General features: G+C 41.7%; 1 protein-coding gene and 1 pseudogene across 22 annotated transcripts in view; one reads left to right on the forward strand and one right to left on the reverse strand.

Moving 5' to 3' along the window:
• Positions 1-27648, forward strand: part of col13a1 (collagen, type XIII, alpha 1) — a 394128-nt gene that overhangs the window by 283322 nt on the left and 83158 nt on the right. For all 22 annotated transcript variants that reach the window (XR_007036044.1, XR_007036043.1, XR_007036045.1 and 19 more), the window contains 2 exons: positions 20649-20693; positions 20789-20842. Coding sequence is in view for 19 of the 22 variants with exons in the window: in XM_047351963.1 (XP_047207919.1) it covers positions 20649-20693; positions 20789-20842 (99 nt within the window). In the remaining 3 variants the exon portion in view is untranslated. The remainder of the gene's footprint in view (positions 1-20648; positions 20694-20788; positions 20843-27648) is intronic.
• Positions 21813-26768, reverse strand: LOC124859259 (annotated as a pseudogene).

Consider the following 27648-nt stretch of genomic DNA (forward strand, 5'->3'; position numbering starts at 1 on the left):
TTAACCCTTTTATTAACCCTGGTATTTTAAAGGTGTGTGTTGATTCTGGTGCTAAGCTATCCGCTTCTTTGTTACCTTAACTGCTAACCGGTAAGAACACGTGCTTGCTACTAAAGAGTATTCAATAGAAAGGGCATTGGTTTTCAAGCTAGTGAATAATAGTTCCTAAACATCATTTACTAAATTTGATAACTAAGTAAACACTATTAAGCCTCATTTCTCCAGAAAGATTTGGCTCTTTTCCAAAATACTCCCTTAATAATATTTCTTCGAATATTATTTAAATAACTAAAGGCAGCTAATTAGACACCGTTGAGAAATGGTCATCCAGAAGGTTGGTTTTATTTAGCAGATCATTCTTTCAAAATTATTTTATTAAAATAATATTTTATCTGATCTCGCATTGTGAAGGGTTGTCTAAATGTTTGCTGATTATTGTCTAAGTTGGTTCCAAGACTAACTTAACTTCATTTCCAGATTCTTCAAGATAATCCTTGGTTCTCAAACATAAACATTGCATGGTAATGTTGCATCACTCTTTTGGTCATAATTTCCAATTATCTTTAATCAACTTGTTTATATTGTACATAGCCCATTAACCTTCCCTATTCTTTAATTCTGCATGGTAGTTTAGTTGAATTGTTTTAGTATAGTAAAGAGTTTGTTGATTGAAATATGTTGTACACAATAAATTGTAACCACAACATCTGAGTGACATCTGTAGCCAGTCTGGTGTCAACACAACAAGCAACTGAAAAGTTATACATGTTTAGACTGAAACAAATCCAGGCAGACCCTACTGTGACATTTTGGCACAATTATTTAAATTTTGAATTTATTCTTGAAATTGAAAATGTGGATTGTTATTATATATTTGGTCATAAAACTATAGTTTTTCCAAAAAATACAACAAAATATTTAGTTTTTCAGCACCCTTTATTCTCACACTCCAAATACACATTCCAAACTATATAGACAAATAAACTATAATGAATCAGGGTGAATAGAGAAAATGTAAAACGGTTCACTTTGAATCATGCCTCACTGCAAAACAGTTCTTGGTCATAAATTGCATTTTGGCTATCTGCTTACTTTTTTGCATGGTAGCTGTGGTCAGTGGATATAAGAATGAAATAGATACTTTTGTAGGAGAGTCTCAGATGAAGATCTGGACATATGACAAGTGTGTGTCAGTCTCAGAGTTAGTCAGTGATGAGCTAAAGAGGCCATGTCCCTTTTGAAAGGGGACGCTCGGGCTTAAGAGGCTAAGTGTCTGTTGGACCACTTGTTTGCTGAGTATTGGACTATCTGCATGTTGTTGGACGTCACTGTGCCTCTCCAATGGCATCGCCCATTTTGTATCCAGGACAACCCGCTACTACATATCCCGTCGAGCACTGCGACTGATATGATGAGCGTCCCAAGTCTGACGTCACAAGACGCTATATAGGAAGGCCTCCGTTTTGAACACCCCGCCTTCTGCTAGAGAAGAGCTCCTGGCGGAGTTCATTCATTCATTCTCTCGTTGGACAACGAACAATTCATAACTGAGGTTTCTGGACTAGGAAGGCCAGAAATGTCCCTTTGCCGATCGAAGACGTGAGCTTAACACGTAACTAAGAACACGGAGTGTCGAGGAGTCGAACCGCTACCGTGCTTCATCCCAAAGTCGACTTTGATGGTCAGATCATATTTTCCCTTTTCGCCAAAAAGGCCAGAAGACGAAGACTGACCGTTTTTCCTGAAGTTAATTGTGGATGCACAATTTGCATGTTGAGTAGGTGAAGATTAATAAATATTCACATAGATAAAAAGAGCGTTTTGTGTTCATTGTATGCAAAAGTGATTCATCAGTCAAGATAAGGTTAAAAGTTCCACACGTTTCGGCAGAAATGGTCGATTAAACAGTGACATCTCCGGCAATAGTTATTAATTACTACGGAGTATTTGACAGTTGTAATTGTCAAAGGCGTTGAGCCACAATTACAACACCAGAAACATCTCTGGTCTCGATTCATAATGAGGATTTTGGTTAAGAAATTGATTTTGTCAAATTATGATTTTTGATTATAATTATTGATCAAGGTTAATCAATCAATAATCATAACCCCCAACATGTCCAAATTCCATTTACTCAAAAATTCATTATTTTTGGCCGTTGTTCAAAAGCAGTAAAATTAAGAAAAGTCAAAAAATATTTATAAATTTGAGTATATAATTAGTGAAAAGATTGATAGCACTTTGTTGGAAAGATAGTAAATGGCCTGATGTAGGGAGATGGCTTTCTGAGTTGTTTACAACACTCCCTTTAGAAAAAAAATACTACAATCAAACATCTCGTACTCGTCGTCTTATCCGGGACCGGGTCGCAGGGGCAGCAGCATCACCAATAGATGCGGAAAACATGGTCCACTCGGACTTTATGTCTCCTACATCCCCCGGAATATGGTCAAAGCTCTCCCGGAGGTGGGAGTTGAATACATCACTAGCCGAGGGCTCTGCCAGAAGTTCCCAGCAGACCCTCACTATGCGCTTGGGCCTGCCAAGTCTGTCCGGCTTTCTCGTCGTCCAGCGGATTCAACTCGCCACCAGGTGGTGACCAGTGGACAGCTCAGCCCCTCTCTTCACCCAAGTGTCCAAAACATGTGGCCGAAGTTCTGATGACACGACAACAAAGTCAATCATCGACCTCCTGCCTAGGGTGTCCTGGTGCCAAGTGCACTGATGGACAACCTTATGTTTGAACATGGTGTTCATTATGGACAATCCCTGACTAGCAAAGAAGTCAAATAACGGAACACCACTCGGCTTCAGATCGGGGATGCCATTCCTCCCGATCATGCCTCTCCAGGTGTCACTGTTGTCTCCCACGTGGGCCTTGAAGTTCCCCACCAGAATAATGGAGTCCCCAGGAGGGGCACTATCCAGCACCCTGACAGGGACGCCAAGAAGGCTGGGTACTTCGCACTACCGCTCCGCTCGGCCCGTAGGCCAAAACGACAGTCAGAGACTTGTCCCTAACCCGAAGGTGCAGGGATGAGACCCTCTCATCCACTGGGGTAAACCACAACACGAGACGGCTGAACTGGGGGGCAACAAGCAAACCCGCCCCAGCCCACCGCCTCTCCCCGTGGGCAACTCCAGAGTGGAAGACAATCCAGCCCCTCTTGAGGAGATGGGTTCCAGAGCACACGCTGCGAGGCGAGCCCGACTATTTCTAGTCAATATCTCTTGACCTCCCGCACAAGCTCAGGCTCCCTCCCCCCCCAGCGAGGTGACATTCCACATCCCTAGAGCCAGCCTAAGCATCCAGAGATTGGGCCGCCGAGGTCTCCAACTTCGTATGCTGCCCAATCCTAGTTGCACTGGTCCCTCATGGTTCCCCCTGCAGGTGGTGGGCCCACTGGGGGATGGCCTCGTGCCTCTCATTTGGGCTTGGCCTGGCCGGGTCCCGCGAGGAGCAACCCAGCCACCAGGCGCTCTCCGATGAGTCCCGATCCCAGGTCTAGCTCCAGGGTAGGACCCTGGCTCTGCCGTACTGGGTGACGTCACGTGCCTCAATTTTATGGTCCTCATGAAGGTGTCTTGAACCGCTCTTTGTCTGACCCGTCAGCTAGAGCCTGTTTGCCATGGGACACCCTACCAGGGGCATTTAAGCCCCAGACAACATAGGATCATTCGACCACTCAAACCCCTCCACAACGTTAAGGTGGCAGTTCAAGGAGGGGACAATCAAACATAAACAAGAAAAATTCTACAATATTTGGTTCTCTGGACTGGGAAAGTGAAGTGGTGTTCTGGTGAAAAACATTAAGGCTCTCCTGAAGTCGTTTGAAGGAAACCTCTGATCTTGTAGGAGTCCTTTTTCTTTTATGCGGTGGATCCAGCCTGATTTTTCTGCGGCAGCAATGGACCAGGCTCACTTGCTGGTGGCAGTTCCTCCTTTCTGTTGGTCTCAGTAGTAGAAAGTAAAAGTCTAAGCAGTTTATATGCAGGATATTTGGGGCCTGCAGAGATTTTAGATGTATTAATTGGTCGGGGACTAATAAATAAATCTGACTAAAAGGTGGGTGCTACTCCTCCTCGCCAAGTACACTGCTCAAAAAATAAAGGGAACACTCAAATATACACATCCTAGATCTGAATGAATGAAATATTCTCATTGAATACATTGTTCTGTACAAAGTTGAATGTGCTGACAACAAAATCACACAAAAATCATCAATGGAAATCAAATTTATTAATCCTGCCAATCCTCTGGCAAATGCAAAGCGTCCTGCACGGTGTTGGGCTGTGAGCACAACCCCCATTTGTGGCCGTCGGGCCCTCATACCATCCTCGTGGAGTCGGTTTCTAACCGTTTGTGCAGACACATGGACATTTGTGGCCTGCTGGATGTCATTTGTTGATATTCTAAAAATGTATTCTTGTCCCTCCCGTATTGTATAATTAATCTGTTAAATGGGATAAACTGAATTCCTTCAAATATATGCTCCAGGTATTTAATTCCTTTACTCCTCCAATATGGAAAATTTATCATATTATTTTTTTGTAGGATGTCAGGATTGTTCCAGATTGGGGTACGTCTGCATGGGATTAGTGAAGATCCATCTAGCGAGATCATCTTCCACTTTTTTTAAGAGCGGGATGTGGTTTAGTTTTGTTAAATCTGCCAATCTAGGAGACACATATATGTAATATTCCCTCACCGTAGTTGTATATTAGGAAAATTGTTGAAAAAACAATTAATTGGAAGAACTGTCGATTTTAACCAATTTATAGAATAGTCTGAAATTCTTGAGAAAGAATTTATCAATCCAATTACCTGAGCGACAGGTTTGCGAATGCTGGAGAAAAAGTAATACATCATCTGCATAAAGACATATTTTATGTTCAATATTCCTGCATTTTATGCCTTTAATATCTTTAGTTTGTCTGATTGCTGCTGCTAGTGGTTCAATAAAAATGTCAAATAATGAGAGGGGAAAGTGGGCATCCCTGCCTGGTGCCCCTCTGAAGACAGAAGCGGGAAGATGTTTGGTTATTTGTTCTGATACATACCGCTGGGGAACTGTATATTTTTATCCAGTTTATGAAAGAGCTTCCAAAACCAAATCTTGTCAAGGTTGCAAACAAGAATTTCCAGTTAACTATCAAATGCTTTTTCTGCATCTAGAGATAATATATTGGTCTCAATATTTTTACTGTAGGAATAATCTATTAAATTAAGCAATCTGTGTGAATTAGTGGATGAATGCCTACCTTTTAATAAAACCAGTTTGGTAAGGATGTATTATGAGAGGAGTAACCTTTTCTAGTCTTTTTGCGAGGGCTTTACAGATTATTTTGAGATCGACGTTAAGGGATATGGGTCGGTAGCTGGTAGGGAGTACTGGGTCTCTTCCTGGTTTTAACAAGAGAGTGATGTTGGCAGAATTTATATTTGGTGGAAGTCTGCCATTTTTTTCGGTGTCCTGCACCATTCTTTGGAATATTGGGGCCAAAATATTCCAGAATTCTTTGTAAAACTCCGTTGGGAATCCATCTGGGCCTGGAACCTTTTAATTGGGCTGACACTCTGGCTCAGGTGAAAACTCACAGAGGTTTGTTGCCAAGGAGATGAGTTTTCCTCCTTGTAGATTCATACAACTGCAACAGTTCCTCATATTTTCCTGAATGCGTGACACTCTGGTCCCCTCCCCCCACGTTTTTTAATGAAAGGAGTCAAAAAAAAATCCTAGGCTAGTGTTTACTACAGAAGAATCACCAGTTTCCCTATTGTAAACGCCCTGGCCCAAGTAGGGGAGTTGGGTTGAAGCCATATTTTATATGATAACAAAACATCTGTGGTCCTAAACTCTGGGATTTGCTAACACCTATATGTCCTATTGTTAATTCCTAATCTAACACAAAGAAAGCTAGAATGGGGAAGTTGCCAAAAAGTGTGGGAATTGCTAACACCTGGTAAAGTTAATTACTGATGAAGCTAAATAAATAACTTTGGATCCTTTGATCTTTTAACAGGTGGAAGTCATAAACCCTTAGATTTTTTGACCAGGGGGGCATAAATCATCTGACAGGGGGCCCTAAATTAGATTTTGTCACAATATTTCTATTTACTTCTCTTTTAACAGTCCGAAGCAAAGGTTTGGAAGCTTTTAATTTCTGCCTGTAGGTTGGGATTAGACGGACCAGACAGTGATCCTTTAAAGTTGTGTAGCAGTACTCTAGAGTGTTTTTATCCCTGGTGGAAGACTTAATGTGTTGTCTGTATTTGAGAAGTTCATTAGAGAGGTCTGCACTATTAAAATCCCAAAGAACAATGACGAGAGTCTGGATGTTTTTTCTCCACGTCTGTTATCAGCTCAGCCAGTTGTTTTTCAGCATTTGAAGTAGAACCTTGAGGTGGTATGTAAGCACCAACCAGTACAGACGAGGAGAACTCCCTCGGTGAATAAAATGGTTTACAGTTTATGAGAAATGACTCAGGACTACATGTCTTCTTCAACACTTTAATGTCTCTGCAACAATCTTTGTTTATATTCCGCCTCCTCGCTTTTTTCCTGATAAGTCTGCGATACCCAACAGCTGAAAGTCTGCTATCTGAAGAGCACAGTCTGGGTTCAGCCAGGTTTTAGTAAAGGAGAGGGCAGCTGAGATCAATGTTTTTACAGGTGAGAAGAAGCAGTACTTCCATCTTATCGGCCAGGAAATGAACCGTTGCCATCTTGGCGCCGCTCATGGTGTCCAGGCGTGTAGTTAGATCTGGGCTTCCGGGGCAGAAGCCCCAGATGTTTTCTGAATAGCCCAGACTACTTGATAGAAGAATTTTAGAAGTATTAAAAAGATGCAGCCACAAAATGGTATTGGACTTCACATTTTTATCTAAAAACAATCAGATTTTTTCAGTCGTGTTCCATATAATCACGTCCCGCTCCACCTAACCTGTCAATGAGTTAAAAGGAGAAGACAAAAAATAGCTATTTGTGCCCTCGCAGCACCACGAATGCGCAACTACGCGCACAGCCAGAGATGGACTCCATTCTAGAGAACTCCAGAACAGTAGTTTACTCCAGGTCAACCTGCCTCCTTCATTACCTGAAAAGTTACACTGAGCGCCTCGACCAGCGCTCATTTCAGAGCAACCAAGGAGCCAATCGGAGACTGGGAGCCTGGTGCGTGTGTGTTCAGGAACAGGTGGACACAGAGCGGTAAAACCTGAATGCTGAATCGGAATGAGATAATTGTAAGTTACAGCTAATCACTTATTCACCCAGCAAGACATAAGTTGGAAGTTCACTCTAATGAGCATCTTGAGGGTCATGATGAGGAACTTTCACCTGAGCTACAAGTGAAGTTAAATGGTCTGACTGTGATAGAAAACAGTAGCAACCTTCTCTGTGAGCTTCTAGTGGGATTTGAATCATAATGTGAAAATATCTTGTCCTTTACTTCAGTCAAAATAAAAGCATTTAATCCTTACGTAGCTGAACACATTAAAAGGTCCTTCAGATCAACTCATTGCATGTCATTGTTGCAGCCATTCTTATAGTCAAGTTCTACATGTAGACAGAAAAAAGTGGTGCAAAATAAACTAGGAAATTATTTCCTCCTGTCAGTAAGACGTAGTAGAAAGTGCAAAGCCTCCCTCTTCTCTTTCATATCTTCTGTGCTGATTCTAAACATACAGCTCTGGGTTTAAAGATGCAGTATAATTAATAAATAAATCATACCAATTAATCACAGGTGGACCATTGATTAGTTAACCATTTTATTTTTCTGAATTACACATGTAATATTATATAAACTAAACATTAAACAAGGATACAGTTTTACTGAAAGTGAGACATACATACCATATGTATACAGTTATTAATAACTGTAATATTAGTACTGATAAGGTCCAGGATGAGGCTCTATGCTATATTTTAAACACCACAACTTAACACCCTTTCCTTTCAAAGTGTTTAATAGTAAGAACTGCACTAATGTCTCACATGCTCAGTGCAGAACAAAAGACTGTGTTGAAAAATGATTCATTTATTATTTTTGGCAGGTCAAATGTCTTCAGAAGTGGAATGAAGGGCTGAAAAGATGGCGATAAAAGAGAACGGGTTCATAAAAGAAGGAACAATTTTTAATAAAATGTTTCGAAAGTTCTTAGCATGATAAAATAAATGTGTTTTAGGATTTTAGCATTTGACTAAGATTTAGGAAAATCAACTTTATACCACTTTCCTTTTTTGAAATATAAGAATAAAGACAATGGAGCCTCAGGAGTGGAACACTTTGAGAATGTAACGTTTAAAAAAGCTAATTTATGTTGATGACAAAAGAAGCACATTTATCTGGCCCAAAGTAAACATCTCTGACTTTAAGAAAAACTTTTGGCAGCAAAAATTCAGATTAAGTTCTTTTCTAAATACCTCAAAATGTGTCATTATTTGTTTCAGCAAAATTGTTTTTTATCAGGTCTAAACTCTGTTTCTCCTTGTCCTTCATTCAGCTTCCAACAAAAATAAAAAGTAAAATTATTGCAAACCTTTTTTGTTTGATTCACAATAATTTACATTCAGTCTAAAACCAGTCGATACAGAGAACTGTATACAATATGTCCTATATTATTTTAATTTTAAATTACCTATAAATTCTCTTCTTGAAATCTAAATATTTTGGATTTGGGCTAAAGCCCACAATGTTTTGAGACCCTAAAAATGCCCCTGATGGTGTCGATGTAATTTTGTGTCTGGGAATATCGGCAAGCCTCAAACTCTTTTTAATTTTCTAAGAATCTTTGATTCCTCTTGCCTGACTACTTTTGATAAGTTGTTGGGTTTTTACCCTTACTTTGTACATCTGATCCTGCTAATTCTTCTGTATCTCCTGCTGTAGAACATTTTGAGCCTGTGATTATTTCTCAGATTTCTGAAATACTTCAACACCTGAGTCCTCCATACTGTACAGGTGACAGTATTACACCCAGACTGTTGAAGTATGTCTTTAGTGCTGTTGGTCCATGGGTAGTCAATTTGGTTAACACCTTTCTTCTCTCGGGTTGTGTGCCAGCTGTGTTTAAACATGTTGTACAACCTCTTCTAGAAAAGACCAACTTGGATCTTAATGTCAAACTTTAGGCCAAGTTCCAGGCTGCCTTTTGATTTAAATCTGGTTTATCCTCAATTTGAATAATAAACTGAATTTGACTGTACTGTTTGATAATTATGATTAATTGGAATGTATGTACTTGACTTGGAATCTGCATGATTCAATTGAATTGACTTTGTAAAGTGCCTTGAGACGTGTTGTAAATTGGCTATATAAATAAACTCAATTGAATTAATCGAACAAAAGCTTTTTTACATACCGGGTGGTGCCAGCGCTGATGGACCTTGTGGCAGAGAAGATGCTACCCTGCCTTACCTGCTGCTGTCAGTGGATTGCCAGCTTCCTGACTGACCGACAGGTGTAAGCTGGTTAAGTTCCGATCAGGAATGTCAGGGTTGATGTTATTGAGGGCTGAGGTAAAGTCAACAAATAGAATTCTAGAATTATGTCCCTGGGAACCTGAGGTTGACAAGAATGTGGTGAAGACCCATATTGACTCCATACCTCACTGACCCGTTTGCCCGATAGTTTACCTGCAGCGGGTTTAGAGTATTTTAGAGCACTACCAGCTACAGGAAGCCATATGAGCTAATACCCCAGATGAGCAAGAAAGATATTGGCAACCTACCATGCTAGTAAAGGAATTGTGCCAGGGACCAGGCATCTTCACAGTGCATTTTTCCAAGTAAAGTCTCAAATCTTTGAGGGCAAATCCAAGTCAAGTCTTGACTCTGAATTGGGGCAAAAAACTTTAGTCTCTAATGAATAAACAGATTCCTATTAAATCCACAAAATCTAGTACACCTCTAACCCTGGATCTTTGAAGGTAAGGATTCAAATCCTGTACTGTTTGTCCTTAGGTCTAATTTACCAAATGAACATTTGATAATTATCTGTTAATCTTTTTAATATTTATTAGCAGTTATCTTTTAATCATTTAACATTTAATCTACCATCAAAACGCCTGCTAAAGCCTGATTTATACTACTTAGAAAATTGATCAAGTTTAATATTTGCCCTATTGGAAATTTAAATAGGCATTTAAGCTCTAAGAAAAATAACAGAACAAATGTAAATTAATGTTGAATGAATGTGACAGAGGGATTTTATATTGATATTTTCAGCTGAAAGTGAAGCTTTAATGTTACAGAAGCTTAGCAGTAAGAGAATGGCAGAGGTCAATTAAGCTTATTTTGTTTCTAAATGATCCAAAGTCATTTAATATGGTTTTTAGTTGTTACAACTACAGCTTACATTGAATGTTGTGAGCCATTAGCATCCCATAATCCACGAATGTCACTGACTAATTATCAAGCGCATCCTTTCACAGCAAAACGTGTATCACCTGCAGTCTGTAGCACACATATCAGCATATGTTTACTCTTCTTTACATGATAAAAACTATTACTAATACTCAAGTGTGGGACCAGAAGTCCAAGTCAAGTGTCAAAGCTTAAGGACACAAGTCTGTCAAGTCTGAAGTGTCTTATTTTCAATAGTTTTATTACCATTTATTTATCGTTATCTTAAAGTGTTGTTGAAGTTGCTACTCACAGCTTCACTGCTATGCTTCCACAGCCCCTAATCCCACCCTGTATCTCACCATCCCACCCCCGACCCCACCTCACTCCCATCTCTTCTTTTTGTCCTCTCTGCCCTGTACCTGTGTCAACGCTATACAGGGGGCTCATGGGTTAGACGGCAAACCCGGTGGAGTAGTGAGTGTCATGAGTCCTGCTTTGGTCACGCAAACTGTTCTTCTGTCCTCCATCAGCTGTTCTTATCTTTAACCTTCATCTATTTTGCAGCTTCCCTTTTTACCTTTCTCATGCCTCTGTTCTTTAGTAAAAAAAAAAACTTAAATGTTGGGTTATTAGGATAGATGCCCATTAATGCAGCCTAAACAGCATTTATAGACTATGTACTTTCTTTCAATTTATCAAAGGTAGATATTTTGAATTTAAGAGTATAGTTCTTCTACTTGGTTTATGATTCACAAGAAGACAGGATTTCTTTTTTTTTAAATGTTGAGGTTCTAACAAAAAGCATTGAAAGTGGAAGCAGACTGAAAGGAAAACATTCAAATGTATGAATGCTCTTTTACTGCTTGTGGATTTTTCTGTGCATTCCCTTGGAGGAGGTTGCAACACTGCCCTGAACAATCCCAAGCAATATATTGACTTTGTGTGACTGTTGGGTCACTCTGTCTATTTTTGTCACAGAGTTAATGCCAGAAGTTGGAAAACTCAGTTTTCAGCTTTGGCTTAAAAGAACAAAGCTGTGTGAGCGTGTGTGTGTGTCCGAGTGTGAGACACAGAGAGAATAGATGCAGAAACAAAGACAGAATCATATACAAACATATACAGTAGGAGATACACAGAGCTATAAATAGAACAGTGAGGAATGAATCAGCCAATCAGCAAAGAGCGTCAGTGTAACTTGACACCTGCAGCTTTTCTAATGCAGCACCTCACTCTGTGTCTGCCCCTGGCCTGGGCTTTTAACATGGAGGCGCATGCTCCCGAACGACTGCCCATAACTTGGGCTATCGAGGTCATTCTTGGACCGTTTTTCTCAGAACAGACAGGGGAACGAGAATATTAACACTTTTTTGCTGAAAATATAATATTAAAGGCACAACACTAGGTGAAAAGAAAGGGAAAAATGGAAAAAAACAGTAAAATGCCTGAACATGCTCTCGAACAACGTCTAATAACTCGGAAACTATAAGGGCTATCGATTTGATTCATGCACCGAATGAATCAGCAGGCCTTGGTGAACAATCATGGAGCTTCTCAAGTTTCTACAAAACTCTGGCTGGGAGTTGTGACCCTGTGAAAAAGTGGATCATTTTGACGATTTTTAACTTGAGTGAAGGTGAATGTTTTACTCTCAAACTTCCTAACTTGTTCTGATGGAGATTTTTACCAGGTTCTGGTGGGGATTTCCTCTTGGTTCTGACAGAGTTTGGACCTGTTTCTGGTGGAAAAGAGAGAGGATTAAAAATAAGCAGAAAATGTGAATGCTGAATGACAGAAGCAGAACATGCCAAAGGAATTTGAAAAAGTAAAAATTAGCAAAAATGACCAACAATTAGCTGAAGAACACATGAAACAGAGAGAGGCAGAAAGATGAAAAAGAAACAGAAAATGTAAATGCTGAATGAACGAAGCAGAAGATGCTGAAAAATTACAGTAAAAATGATTAACACTGTTAAAGAACACAAGAAAGAGAACAAGCCAGAAAGAAGAGAAAAGCAGAAAAGAAAGAAGAGAAAGAAACAGGAAGGACTGAAAGATAAAAAGGAAAAAGGTAGGGACAGAAGCAGAAAGGATAGAAAGAGAGGCTAAAATGCTAACATTAGCATATTGGCTATCACTACAACGAAGGCTGACATTGATTTACCCTTTCTACTGTGTAAAAAGCGGTGTAAAAGCTGAAATTAGCTAAAATGCTAAGGCTAGTTAAATGTTAATGTAGTAAGACTAGCATGTTGGCTAATATTAACTCAGTCCATCCATAATGCTTAGTACAGCCCGTATGAAAAAGTCTATGAATATGCCCTTTAAAATGATTCATTCTTGTTCAGGTATTTGAATAGCAGTAGAAGCTTTTTAAGGACATCAAGTGGCTGCTGTTTTGTTGCTCCCCTGGGACCTATGAAGATGGTCTTACCATCATAAGTCACAGAGTAGTGCTTTCTCACTGGTTCTGATACATTTGGACCTGGTTCTGTTAGAGTGTTCCTAACTGGTTCTCATGGATATTTCTACCAGGTTCTGATGGGGATTTCTTCTTGGTTCTGATGGAGTTTGGGTCTGGTTCTAATGGACAGTTCCTAACTGGTTCTGATGGATATTTCTACCAAGTTCTGATGGGGATTTCCTCTTGGTTCTGGTGGAGGGTCCCTAACTGGTTCTGATGGAGTTTGGGTCCGGTTCTGATGGAGATTTGTTCCAGGTTCTGATGGAGTTTGGATCTGGTTCTGATAGAAGGGTCCTCCTGGTTCTGAAGGAGATTTGGACCTGGTTCAGATGGAGGTTTGTATATGGTTCTGATGAAGATTTCTACCAGGTTCTGAAAGAGATTTATTCCTGATTCAAATAGATGTTTCTTCCTGGTTCTAATAGAGTTTCCATCTGGTTCTGATAGTTTGGACATGGTTCTGATGGGTGTTTGTATATGGTTCTGATGGAGATTTATACAAGTTTCTGATGGAGATTTGCTCCTGGTTCTGATTGAGTTTGGGTCTGATTCTAATATAGATTTGCTACTGGTTCTGATGGAGTTTGAGTCCAGTTCTGATAGAGGTTTCTTCCTGGTTCTGACAGAGTTTGGACCTGGGTCTGGTGGAAGGTTCCTAACTGGTTCTGATGGAGATTTCCTCTTGGTTCTGATGGAGTTTCAGTCTGTTTCTGATAGAAATTCGTTCTAGGTTCTGATGTGCTAACAGCCTATATGCCAAAGTCTATGAAATTGCCTTTTAAATTTAATCACTGTTGTCTAGTTGTTGGAACATCAGTACATGTTGTTTAAGTGCCACACACAAAATGGCCGCCATGTAGTCGCCTCCAATGAAGATGGTCAAAGGGTTAGGGATCAGATCAGATTTAGGCCATTGAAATGAATGAAAATGAATGAAAGTCAATGGAAAGTCCTCACAAAGATAGTAATCCATGAATGTGTGTGTGTGTGTTTGATTGTGTGTGTGTGTCTGAGTGTGAGACACTGAGAAAATAGATGCAGAAACAAAGACAGAATCACCTATGGACATATACAGTGCAAGATTCACAGAGCTATAAATAGAACAGTGAGGAATGAATCAGCCAATCAGCAAAGAGCGTCAGTGTAACTTGACACCTGCAGCATTTCTAATGCAGCACTTCACTATCGTCTCCCCCTTCCCTGGGCTTTTAATATGGAGGCGCATGCTCCCGAACTACCGCCCATAAGTCGGAAACCATAAGGGCTATCGACGTCATTCTTGGACCGTTTTTCTCAGAACGGACAGAGGAACGAGAATATTAACACTTATCTGATGAAAATATAACATTAAAGGGACATGTAGAGGTAGGAAAACTTTACTGGCCGTCAGTTAACTCTTACATTACTCCTCACCTCTCCCCGACTCTTTTATGTGGCACCCAAAGGACAATCCTCAGTCAGAGATCAGTTGTACGCTTCCACAAGTTTATAAAAAACCAATCTGAATTCAGAGAGGGGACACACACTTACACTGGTACCTGGAAACATCTGTGTGTTGTCCGTTTTGGAGGGGCCACAAATACCTTTATATACCCCTCGCTGCTATGCAGTACACATACGCAATCATTCTATCTGTGGATATCTCCCCAGCAACCATATAACCTCATATCCAAATAAGGAGTACTTCTGGTTCTTCTCTTATAACAAACTTATCCTGCCTTGTCTCCTTCCCCAATTTATGACCTTGCCCTCTCTGTGCGCTGTTCTCCCCTGTCTTCTTCTCCCCCATCAGTGATTCCTTGTCCTTCACTAATTTATGACTTTGGACTCTACTTTCCTCCCCAAGGACCTTGCACTTTCTATGCTTCACTCCCTAAGCTTGACCCCCCCTATGCTCTATGCACACATGCCAGTTACACACAGAGATAGTTAATATTACACACATAAATAGTTTATATTCTACAGACAACACTAGGTGAAAAGAAAGGGAAAAATGGAGAATAACACAAAGGCCTGAACATGCTCTCGAACAATGTCTAATAATGCGGAAACTATAAGGGCTATTGATTTTATTCATGCACCGAATGAATCAGCAGGCCTTGCTGAACAATCATAGAGCTTCTCAAGTTTCTACAAAAATCTGTCTGCGAGTTGTGACCCTGTGAAAAAGTGGATCATTTTGACGATTTTTAAGTTGAGTGAAGGTGAATTTTTCACTCTCAAACAAACCTACCTCACGAGAAAACAATAAAAGGTATCCAAATATTATTTAGACCGTAGGTATCAGCAGGGATCGGTGAACAATCCTGGAGAGTTTCGTGTGTCTAAAAATCTGTGTAGGAGATGTGACAGTGTAGAAAAGTGGATAATTTTGAAATTTGTTAATTTCAAGCGATTTTGAGAGACAGATTTGGTACTCCTAAACAAACTTTTTTTATGACAAAACAATAAAAGGTATCAAACAAATTCCTTCACTGTGAGCGCCAGGAAGGTCTGAAGATTAATTGGTGCAAAGCTCATGTCTCTAACTTGAACGGTTTAGGAGAGGCGACGATTCGAAAACATGTGAGTTTAAAGATTTTTTGCTCTGATTTTTTTCTGAAATTCCTATAGGTTTTCCATTCAGGGTGTGTTGACTTTGCGTTGCTCCTGGGCATCTTGCATGAAATCTTAGTCCCACATTAATGAGGGTGACATTTTCTGAATTGCGAAAGAGCATCCTACATTTTGATACCTAATTTGTGCCAGTAGAGCGAAAATTGAGCAAGTGAGGAGAGTTTTTTTGTACTTTCTCAGGTTATTCAACAACCTAGAGCGTACACTGTACCAACTGACGAATTCCGCCATAGGATTACATTATAAAATCAAAAAAAAAATCTTCTCTAAAATTTTAATCGCAATTGTAGAAGAACCGTAATAGATATCAAAAAGCGGAATCATCTGAAGATAGCTTAATGTCTTGTGAACATTTTAAAAGTTGAATGGTGTTTCTAGCTGAAAGTATGCAGAAGTAGTAACCTGTTAAAGAGCACAAAGTTTTAGCTGAATTTTGCGGAATTTTTCAGATTTTCCATTCATTTCAATGGGCCAAAAATCGGCACAAAAAGCTGAATGTTTTAAAAAGTATTAATACCAAAAGTCATAGCCGTAATGTCCTAAATGAGCTGAACATTTTAAAAGTTGAATGGCTGAAATAGCACAAAGTATGAAGGAGGAGATAGGTGCCAAAAAAAGTGTTAGATATACATAATAATAAAGAGAAACAGGATCTCTATAGTGTAATGCCTTCAGCATTCACACAAAAATAAAAATAAAGAAAAACAGAAAAACAATAAGTGAATGCATTCTCACTGACAAGTGGGTGTCATGATTGAGTATAAAACGAGCATCCCTGAAAGGCTCACAAGCAAGGATGGGGCGAGATTCATCACTTTGTGAATAACTCCGACAGGAAATAGTCCAACAGTTTGAATAAAATGTTTCTCAACGTGCAATCTTCAATGGTGCATAACATCAAATGATTTAGAGAATCAATATTGAATGCCAATGACCTTTGTCCTTTGGGAGGCACTAAAACTGACATTCTGTAATGGAAATCGCCACATGGACACAGGAAGACTTTAGAAATCCATTGTTAGTTAACACAGTTTGTCTCTACATCTTCAAGTGCAAATTACAATTCTATTATGCAAAGCGGAAGCCATATCTCAACAATACACAGAAACTCAAAATAAGTGCATATACAGTGCCTTGCGAAAGTATTCGGCCCCCTTGAACTTTTCAACCTTTTGCCACATTTCAGGCTTCAAACATAAAGAGATAAAATTCAAATTTTTTGTGAAGAATCAACAACAAGTGGGACACAATTGTGAAGTGGAATGAAATTTATTGGATGTGTCGAACTTTTTTAACAAATAAAAAACTGAAAAGTGGGGCGTGCCATATTATTCAGCCCCCTTGCCTTAATACTTGGTAGCTCCACCCTTTGCTGCAATTACAGCTGCAAGTCGCTTGGGATATGTCTATCAGTTTTGTACATCGAGAGACTGAAATTCTTGCCAATTCTTCCTGGCAAAACAGCTCAAGCTCAGTGAGGTTGGATGACAAGCGTTCCTGAACAGCAGTCTTCAGCTCTTTCCACAGATTCTCGATTGGATTCAGGTCTGGACTTTGTCTTGGCCATTCCAACACCTGGATACGTTTATTTGTGAACCATTCCATTGTAGATTTGGTTTTATGTTTTGGATCACTGTCTTGTTGGAAGATAAATCTCCATCTCAGTCTCAGGTCTCTTGCAGACTCCAACAGGTTTTCTTCCTGAATGGTCTTGTATTTGGCCCCATACATCTTCCCATCAATTTTGACCATCTTCCCTGTCCCTGCTGACGAAAAGCAGGCCCAAACCATGATGCTGCCACCACCATGTTTGACAGTGGGGATGGTGTGTTCAGGGTGATGAGCTGTGTTGCTTTTACGCCAAACATATCGTTTTGCATTGCGGCCAAACAGTTCGATTTTGGTTTCATCTGACCAGAGCACCTTCTTCCACATGTTTCGTGTCTCTCCCAGGTGGCTTGTGGCAAACTTTAAACGAGACTTTTTATGGATATCTTTGAGAAATGGCTTTCTTCTTGCCACTCTTCCATAAAGGCCAGATTTGTGCTGTCTACGACTGATTGTTGTCCTATGGACAGACTCTCCCACCTCAGCTGTAGATCTCTGCAGTTCATCCAGAGTGATTATGGGCCTCTTGGCTGCATCTCTGATCAGTCTTCTCCTTGTTCGAGATGAAAGTTTAGAGGGACAGCCGGCTCTTGGTAGATTTGCATTGGTCTGATACTCCTTCCATTTCAATATGATTGCTTGCACAGTGCTCCTTGATATGTTTAAAGCTTGGGAAATTTGTTTGTATCCAAATCCGGCTTTAAACTTCTGCACAACAGTATCTCGGACCTGCCTGGTGTGTTCCTTGGTCTTCATGAGGCTCTCTGCGCTTTGAACAGAACCCTGAGACTATCACAGAACAGGTGCATTTATATGGAGACTTGATTACACACAGGTGGATTCTATTTATCATCATCAGTTATTTGGGACAACATTGGATCATTCAGAGATCCTCACTGAACTTCTGGAGTGAATTTGCTGCACTGAAAGTAAAGGGGCCGAATAATATTGCACACCCCACTTTTCAGTTTTTTATTTGTTAAAAAAGTTAGACACATCCAATAAATTTCATTCCACTTCACGATTGTGTTCCACTTGTTGATTCGTCACAAAAAATTTAAATTTTATATCTTTATGTTTGAAGCCTGAAATGTGGAAAAAGGTTGAAAAGTTCACGGGGGCCGAATACTTTCGCAAGGCACTGTATTAGCAAAAAAAAAAACAATATTCAAGTCAAGTCAAGTTTATTTTTATAGCGCTTTTCAGGAAAAACATTTACAATGATACAGAAAATCAAACACAGAAAAACAAATCAAATTACATTAATAATTATTGGGAGTTTACTGGTAAGAACTGGTTCTAATCCAATCTTTCTAATAGAGGTAATTAGATCATTAAGTCCTTTGTGGTAAGGAATTCATCCTGTGCTAGAAGAAAAATGATAATATTAATCCTTGAGGTCGCTGGTATGAGGCAGTTGTGGTTCCATCATTCAAATAGTAACAGTCATGGAAACTCACTGTAGTCTAAGTTGAGAAGCTGGGTCGCTGGTATAAAACAGTTTTATTCCAAACTTTTTAAATAATAATAATGTTTGGCTTTCACTGGTATGAAATTGTTGTAATACAATCCTTCTAAGAAATCTAAAAATCTCTAGTCATTGTTGTAAAAGCAGCTTTAGTCCAAATTTTCAAATACTAATAATATTTGGCTTTTGCTGATAATCCTTCTGAGAAATCTGAAAATCTTTGAAAAGTAATGAAATCACACATATAGGTAAAGTAAGATAGGATTAAAAAAATCATATTTCAGACTCTAAGCAGAATAGTCTGAAATAGTACAAAAAACCAGGGGTAAGCAACACACACATAAGTAAAGATTTAGCAAGGGTACGGTGGAATCTTGAGGGTGCGAATATATAAGTCTGAGTCTGTTTGCAAGAATTAGACTGTCAACATTGATAGAAGCACCATTGTCCTTGAGAAGAGAGGTGGACGTTTTATCAATCGGCCACATAGTCCTATCAGCACACAGCTGGTAGGGGAGTGCTGGGGAAGAGCATCATGTTTGTATAACATCCAGGAGATATTTTGTCGCTAGCCAATTAGCGGAAGTTGCCAAGGCCACATTGGGGCGCCAGATTTAGAAAAACAATAAATGTTGTGGTCCAGGCAGTTGTGAATTTCGACCTACCTTAAGAGTTTTACTGGTATGTCTCAATAGCAAATCCAAATAGCCAAATTTCTGGTACTTTCCGCAGATCTCGAGCGTACAACTTCTCCAAGATTATATTCTTTAACCTCTGAGTCCAACCGCTGCCAGGCTGCAATTCTGTTCAAAAATCGTGTCCAGCTTGCGATTCTGCTCCCTCAGCATTTCAGTCTGAGTGTTAATCGCTCTGCAGACTCCATCCAACATAGCACGCAGCTTTGAACAGCCACCCACGTTTTGCGAATCACTCAATAAGCTAGGTAACCACCAACTCCAAAAAGCAGAAATCCTGTTATCAAAATTCCAAATATGTAGACATCTATACCTTGTCTTCCCGTCGAACAAAATTTAATCAATTACGTTGAGAGACCAGCTGACCAAATCCATCATTTACAAGTTTGGAGGATATGCAAAGAGAGACTCTGAGAAAAATACAGACAAAAAGCAGTAGCAGGGATTAGCAGGGAGGGAGGGAGAGAAAACACGTGTGTCTTCCACCAAGAGCAAGAGAATAAAGATGATCAGGTTAGACATTAAATATCTTGTCTTTGTTGTGGATTCAATGGCATATAAGGTGAACAGGATTTGCAAACATGGGGTTCTGTTTTTATTTAGGTTTTACACAACATTCCAATTTCATTGGAATTGGGGTTGTAATTGCTGAGAAGGTTTTGTGTGTTTTAACTGGTATTTCAACATTTTATCTTTGGTGATGGGCTCCAAGTATTTGAGGATGGAAGATCTCCATGCCATCCCTTTCACTCTAATTTACCTCCTTTCACAGATTCAAGCTGGGACTCTGACTTGGCCACTCCAGAACATTAATAAGATATGAGAAAAGATGAGATAGAAATGTTCATAAAATGAAAGGATTACTTCAAATCCTAATCTGCCAGGGATATATATAATTTTGGTTTTGTTTTATGTACCCAACCCTCTTTCATCATCTGTGTAAAATCTGATTTAGGTGAAAATATTAATAAAAACAATTATAATATTGAACGTTTTAAACTGTGTCCCTTATATCAGAGCAATTTAATGTGCAAATACTGAGTCCTCACTGCTTCCTCCATAGTGTTCTACCTTGTGTTTCTTTAATTGCAACGTACTTTAAAACGATGGCTCTTTTCTTAAAGCATTGTTATGGTGTCCATGCTGCATGCAGATATGTCCATTAGTCAGTTAGGCAACTGATCCATAAATGTTTAAACTGCAGATTGTGATGCATCCTGATTCCCACTTAGACAGAGAATCAAATGTGAAACTAAATTTTACAATAGTTTGTTTTCAATTCAGACATTGAAAAATATAGCATGATTGATCCAAAAATTTATTGTTTTATAAAACAGGGTAATGTCCATTATAAGGATTGTTGATTTACTAATATAACACATACACAAATTTGTGTGCTTTTTTGTTATACATGCTTTCAGCTGTTTTTTTATTCTTTTCTGTTGCAATAGGGTCTAATAGGACCAGCAGGGCCTGCAGGACCAAAGGGAGAAAGGGTAAGTAACCACTTTATTACTTATTTTACACTTCAAATTATGTATAGAAGTATCAGAATGTTAATGCATTTTACAATTGTTTCATATTGCATCAGGGTGAAAAGGGAGATGCTGGCTTGCCAGGACCAATTGGCCTTCAAGGCATCCAAGTAAGTTGGACAATCCATTTTGCAAATTAAATTCAATATATGTAAAACGACACAAATTTTTCAAGCTACTGGCATTATTACTGAAAGTTATGTCTGGTAAAATACGGAGTTACACTATATTGCCAAAAGTATTCAGTCATCTGCCTTCACACATGAAATAATATGACATTCAATTTTAATTAATATGGTTAAACATGATGTAGACCCACCTGTTAGACCAGGGATGTCAAAGTCAAATACACCGAGGACCAAAAAACCAAATTTGCTACAAGCCAAGGGCCAGACTGGTTCAATGTTTATTAAAACGTATTGAAATGATTGCACATAGCCTATTGAACCAAGACCTAACACAGAGTATATTATTTAATAATTAAATGAATAAAGCAGTATTTTCTTATAGATCTGTCAGTAATTTCAAGTGAAACCATTTTTCAACAGGCAGACAAAAACGAACTATCTTCAAAGAAAAATTGCATGTTCTGTACATTAAAATAATAAAGCAATATTTTGTTATGGCTCTGTCAGTAAGTACCTCAAGGGAAAACATTTTCAACAGGCAAACATCAAACAATTTAATTGGTTTGAAAAACAAAGTATGTTTCTGAATATCAAGATAAATACATAAATAAAAGTGCATGCATTACAAACTGAAAATGCATTATTGTGCTGCTCTATGATCCTACTGATCATGTCTTTCAAATAGTAAAATAAGAAAATTTTAAAAATAAATCAGTTGTATTCTTTCTCATGGCTCTTATCTTCAATTTTCCCTGAGAACATTCAACTGAAAAATAAATATGAATAAATAAAGTAAAATAGAATACAATAAAATAAGATAAAATAAAATACAAAAATCTATGGCACACAGACAAAACAATACTTCCTTCATAGAAAAATAACATCTTGTACAAACAAATGTAAAAATTTTACTGAATTAAAAACTGAAAAATACGTTACTGCTCTGTGATGCTCACTTGTCTGAGGCTGAGCCTGATACTTGGTGGTGTCTCATCTTTTGTACAAGTTCATCAATGTTCGGAGTTAGGCTCTGAGCTGAGGAAATCCTCAGGATTAAGTGAAGGTGATTATCAGTAAGACGGCTCCTGTGTGATGTTTTGATTAGCTTCATTAAAGAGAAAAGTTGTTCACACATGGAGAGCGTCCGAGCAGCCTGGAAGCGCAACTGGGGCATTGTGTCGGGGATGAAACGTGCAAACTCAGCAGCACCCACTCTCATATTTTTCCTTCAGTGTGTCATTGCACTGGAGCTCGATCAACTCCATTTGTAGATTTGGTGGTGCGCTTTCTACATCGACTGCAAAGGGATCGCTGAGCAGTTCAAACCTGCTTTTTTGGGCTTCAAAGTCAGCAAATCGGCGTTGGAAGTCGGCGGCAAGTATGTTGAGTTTATCAGCAAACTGTGCACTCGGGAACACAGCGGTAGAGAGCGTCTCTTTCATGGTCTGGCAGCTGGAAAAGTGGCTCAAGTTTTCTTTCCCCTTCTGCGTCTCTCACAGACTCAGCTTGGTTTTAAAGGCCATCACTGTACTGTACATATCAGAGATGACACGTCCCCGTCCCTGCTGCTGCAGATTCATCACATTCAGATGGCTCGTGATGTCGCAGAGAAACCCCATTTCACACAGAAAAGTTTCTTCTCGGAGCTCTGTTGTGTCTTTCCCATTGCTTTCCATGAACAGACAGATCTCCTCACGCAGCTCGAAACATCTTTCCAGCACCTTTCCCCGGCTTAGCCATCGCACCTCTGTGTGATATGGTAAGTCACCATACTCTGTATCTAACTCGCCCAGAAATGCCTTGAACTGGCGGTGATTTAAACCTTTGGCTCTGATGTTAACTGCTCGCATTATGGTGCTCATTACATGTTCCATTTTCAAGGCTTTGCCACACAACGACTCTTGGTGTATGATGCAGTGATAAGCTGTCAGCTCATCTGTGACGTTTTCCTCCCGCATCCTCAGACGCATCCTTGCCACCAATCCACTCCTGTGCCCACACATTGCGGGTGCTCCGTCTGTGGTTAATCCCACAAGTTTTTCCCTAGGCAGCCCCATCTCATTTACACATCTGGATACCTCTTCATACAAATCCTGTCCTGTAGTTGTGCCATGCATAGGACGTAATGCCAAAAACTCTTCTGTTATGCTCAGGCTGGAGTTTACTCCACGGACAAAAATTGACAGCTGGGCAATGACAGATGTGTCCGTGCTCTCATCCACAGCAAGAGAATATGCAATGAAATCTTTTCCCTTACTCACAAGTTGTTCTTTTATATTGGTGAAAAGCTGGTCTACACGTTCAGCAACGGTGTTTCTGCTCAAGCACACGTTTGTCTTTTGCCTGGGCACACTGCGTCACAAACTTTAAGCATACAGTTTTTGATAAACTCTCCTATTTTTTTTCTTTTTTTACTGTGTCCTGTCTGGCAGAGTATCGCTCAGAATTGTTGTCTGAGTGCCAAGAAATTGCCCAACAGATTTACTTTCACAAGCAGAGCATCACAGCTAATGCTTTAAAGCTCTGCTTGATATTTATAAAATAAACTTTATTATAAACTTCTTTGGGAATATTTCAATTGTTATGGACAGGGAGACTGAAATGAAAAGGAAAAAAGAATCTCAAAAAAGAGAGAGATGGGGGGGAAAAAGGGGAGAAAAGGAGGAAAGCGTGGAGGAGAGAAAGAAGGATGAAGAGAATTCAAGATTACACCCTGCTTGCTTATACACCTGCAGCTGTTTTTTTTTTAACAAAATAGTACACGGTAATTTTGAATGTAAAATGTACTTAGTGAGAGGTGCAGCCCAATATAGAACATCTATGTATCTGTCAACACCTGAAGTTTAACACCTGTGAGTATGAGTGTGGACACGCTTTTGTATACAAGGTTTCTCCACAAAAATATGCAATAGCGAGTGTGAGGACCCACAGGCCTGCCCCATGGTCCCTGGACGGACATTGAGGAGATCCGAGCCACAGACATCTAAAGGCCCCCCAAAGCACAGGAAACCCAGGAGAACCACCGGCGGGACTACCGCAACACCCCCAGAGAACAGCAGTGGAGAGTCCCAGGGGAACCACCCAGCAGCGACAGTGCAGAAGCCCCAGGGAGCCGCAGCGACGAGCGCACATGCCCCGCCGGCAGCCGTCCACGCCCAAGCATATCCAGCCATGGACCCAGAGGCCCAAGACCCCGGGACACACCACCCCCCAAGCAGAGGCCAGACAGAGCCCAAGGGGCCAGGCCCCGGCAAGCAGCCACCGGGAGTGAGCCAGCACACAACAAAGCACCCGGCCCCGGACACCGAGAACCACAAGTACACCAGCGGGCAGAGACTCCAACCACCGGCTGGCGGTGTGGCGGGGAGGAAGCTGATCCAGGAGAGGGAGCAGTCCAAGACCCAACCTGTCGCAAAACAAAAACAGGCACACACAGTCACAATCACCCACTCCCACCCTCATGCATACACATAAAATCACTCACACCCAACGTAAGGATAAACAACAATGGACGTCATACACTCACTCACACTCCCCATGCATACTCTATACTCCCAGGTCCAGGCGCCGGTACCCCATGGGGGCAACCGGACCCAGGAGGTGGTCCACTTCCCTCCAGGGGCAGAGGCAGGCAGACAGCGCTGGTACTGCCCAGACCCCATGCCCCGAACCCAGTCCCCAACAACCCCCATCCACCTCCGGAGAGGGGGCTATGTACAAAAGAGGGGTCCACATGGCCCAAAGCAACCCGCCAACCAGAGCCGCCCCAGGATGGAGCAGTCCCGACCCCCCAACGAGCCCCGATCCCAACCCCATGAGTCTCCCACCCCCAGTGAACCCCAACAAGAACCTCCCCACAGGGCCACCCCCAACAAGGACACCGATATTGAACACATCCCCCCGAACCCAAACGGCACGAATCCCCACCCCCACAGGGGCACACCCACACAGGTGAACTCCGAAGCCGAGGAAGCCACACCCACACAGTGCAAGCTCCACACACAGCCCCGCTCTAAGAATAAGAACCGCCGCCGCACCCCGCTCCCCCACCATACAGCGCGCCGCAACGGCAAGGCAAGGGCCCCGCGCAACGCCACCCCTGCCCACCGGCACAACAGGGCAGACCCCACCCAGCACCGCACCCACAACCAGATCCCCGACCCCGCACCATGATGGGACAAACTCATCCACCAAGAGGTCCCCGGCCAGCGGCAGGCACCCAGGGCCAGTGACCCCACCACACCCCCCTCGGCAACAAAAAACACTACATTACTACCACTGCAACGACCGCCCAGGGAGAAACACTATCCAGCTCAGCTCCACCATCATTGCCCAGCCGATCCAAACGCCAGTGACCCCACGCCCTAGAAGTGGACAAAACCCCTCCACCCCACAGGCCGCAGCCCCTCCACGCCACCCCCCAGCCCACCGCCCTGATCCCCCCCTCGGACAAGACAGCCAGCAGAGCAGCACACCTCCAAGCCCACCCAACCCCCCCAGACAGCACCAGCAGCCCCAGCCCACCAGTCCACGAGGGGGATACATGCACCGGCCGGGGACCTGGGCCATGCAGGCCAACTGCTCCAGGCCAAGCACAACCCGCCAGCCGCCCCGGTGCAGTCACAAGACATGCTCCACCGCCCCACCCACCCAACTGCCAACCGCAGCCCAGCGCCCGACCCCAGGCCAGGACCACAAAAGGAAGCAGTGGAAAAAAGGCCACGGCAGCCCCAGTTACCGGGCACCCGCAGCCCCGCATGGCGCACCACGGCCACGTGGGGGTGTGGGTGGCACCCCCGCATGGCCACCAAGTAGTCCAGCTTGCCAGCCCCTCCATCAAAACAGGGCCACATCCCAATCAACGCCGGCTAAGACCCCCCCTGCTGGAGCCCGGCAGACCAGGGCCCAAAGACAGGGGCCGAGATCCAAGGGAACCCAAGCGATCCCGAGAGAGCTGAAACGCCAGCCCACCACCAGACAATCCCCAAGACCCGACCCCCAACCCCAGCCCAGACCCGACTAGAGGCCCCACTCCCTCTCCCGGCCTCCGACCACAGATGGGAATTAGCAAACGGGGTTGTGAAAAGACCCCAAGCCTGCCTCCGCCAGCTCAAATGCGTGTTGTTGTAGTGTGCATTTAAAAAAAACAGCGGGGAAGAGGGTCAAACAAACCCCCCCACACACACACACACACTCTGAACCCTCAATGTCTACATGCAATTATACCCTTAGAGGTGAGCGCAGACGTTAGGCTACTAGGATATCCTCCCTCCTGATGCCATTGAGTGCGCCCACCCCCAAGACCCTACATGTGAATGTCATGAAATCTTATAAGTGAGAGTGTCTAAGTTGTACAATAAAATTGGGGCACAGGCTGCCATGGGACTGCAGAGATGGAAAACCTTTACGGCACTCCGATGGCACACCCGCACCCCAAGGCCCTCCATGAGTGGTATTGTGATGGAGCTGGCAGAGGGAGGTGTCCGCGGATGGGGAGGGAAGGAATGGGGGGCAAACCGCTCTCCCAGGGAGGCAGCTCCCCGGCTGACCCCAAACTCTCCTTCTGTAAAGGGCTGGGCTGATTTTGTGACTTCTTTTGCCACAATAAAGCTAGCCTTGACAGCAGCCTCGCTCTGTGATTTGGCATATGTGAACATAGCCTGCCTGGACTTAAGGCCTCGTTTTAATTCTTCCACCTTCTGTAGCCTTTGTTCCGTGTCTATATTCTTGTCTTTGTGTGTTTCTGAGAAGTTTGATAGTGCCTTCTTAGATTATATTATTTCATTACAGCCAAACTTTCTCCACACAGAAGACACACAGGTTTCCCTTTTACCTACATGAACATGTACTCTGCCTCCCACATGGCTTGAAACCCCCTGTTCTCAGCGTCCACCTTACGTTTAGCCATTTTTGAGGAGGGGGGGTACCTGAGATCTCTGCTGTGATTGCTGATGAACAATGAAGCCGCTTGTTGGTGCTACAGTGACTTCGCGGACTACCATTGCATTGTGGGGAATGTAGCGTTGGTGCGTGCAAAGCGCCAGAGGGCATTTGTGGCCTGTGGGCCGGTTCTAATAGTAATTAAATATCATCCAGGGGGCCATAGATAATTAATTATTTCCTTGACTTTGACATATGTGTGTTAGACCTTCAACTCTTCTGGGGAAGTTTTTCTGCAAGATTTAAGAGTGTCAGTCATTTTCTACCGCTTCTTCCATAGTGGGTCGCAGAGTGTGTTTATGGGAAACTATAAATGATGATAAATGATAATTCTTCCAGAAGCATATTTATTAGTTCACACAATGATGTTATGCAGGAAGGCCTGGCTCATAGTCTCCACACTAATTTTTCTTTAAAGTTCTGCTCTTGGGTTAAAGTCAGGACAGGTTTTTTTTACACCAATCTTTTACAACTATTGCCCCTTTTCCACTGGCTCATTTTAGGCTCCGCTCCACTCGATCTCGCTCTACTCGGTACGGTAGCAGTTTTGTTTCCACTGACAGTTGGAGCTATGGCGACTGAAGCCCTGCCTCCAGCCGTCAGTATAGTCACTGTGCCGCTATTAACGTTCGTTTGTGACATGGTCACATTCAAGTAATCTGTGTGAAATTATAAAAAATAAACAAATTTGTAGAAAATAAAAAGATAAAATAACTAAAGTTATGTTTGTATTATTGTATATGCAAGAATGCATTACATATATTTTTTCATAAATGTCCACTGGCAGAATTATCTGGACCACAGCCCAGCATGAACTTGTAAAATAAGGCTCAGGGTTTCTGTGGGGG

Source organism: Girardinichthys multiradiatus, chromosome 22, assembly GCF_021462225.1.
Source record: "Girardinichthys multiradiatus isolate DD_20200921_A chromosome 22, DD_fGirMul_XY1, whole genome shotgun sequence".
In the NCBI taxonomy this organism is placed as follows: Eukaryota; Metazoa; Chordata; class Actinopteri; order Cyprinodontiformes; family Goodeidae; genus Girardinichthys; species Girardinichthys multiradiatus.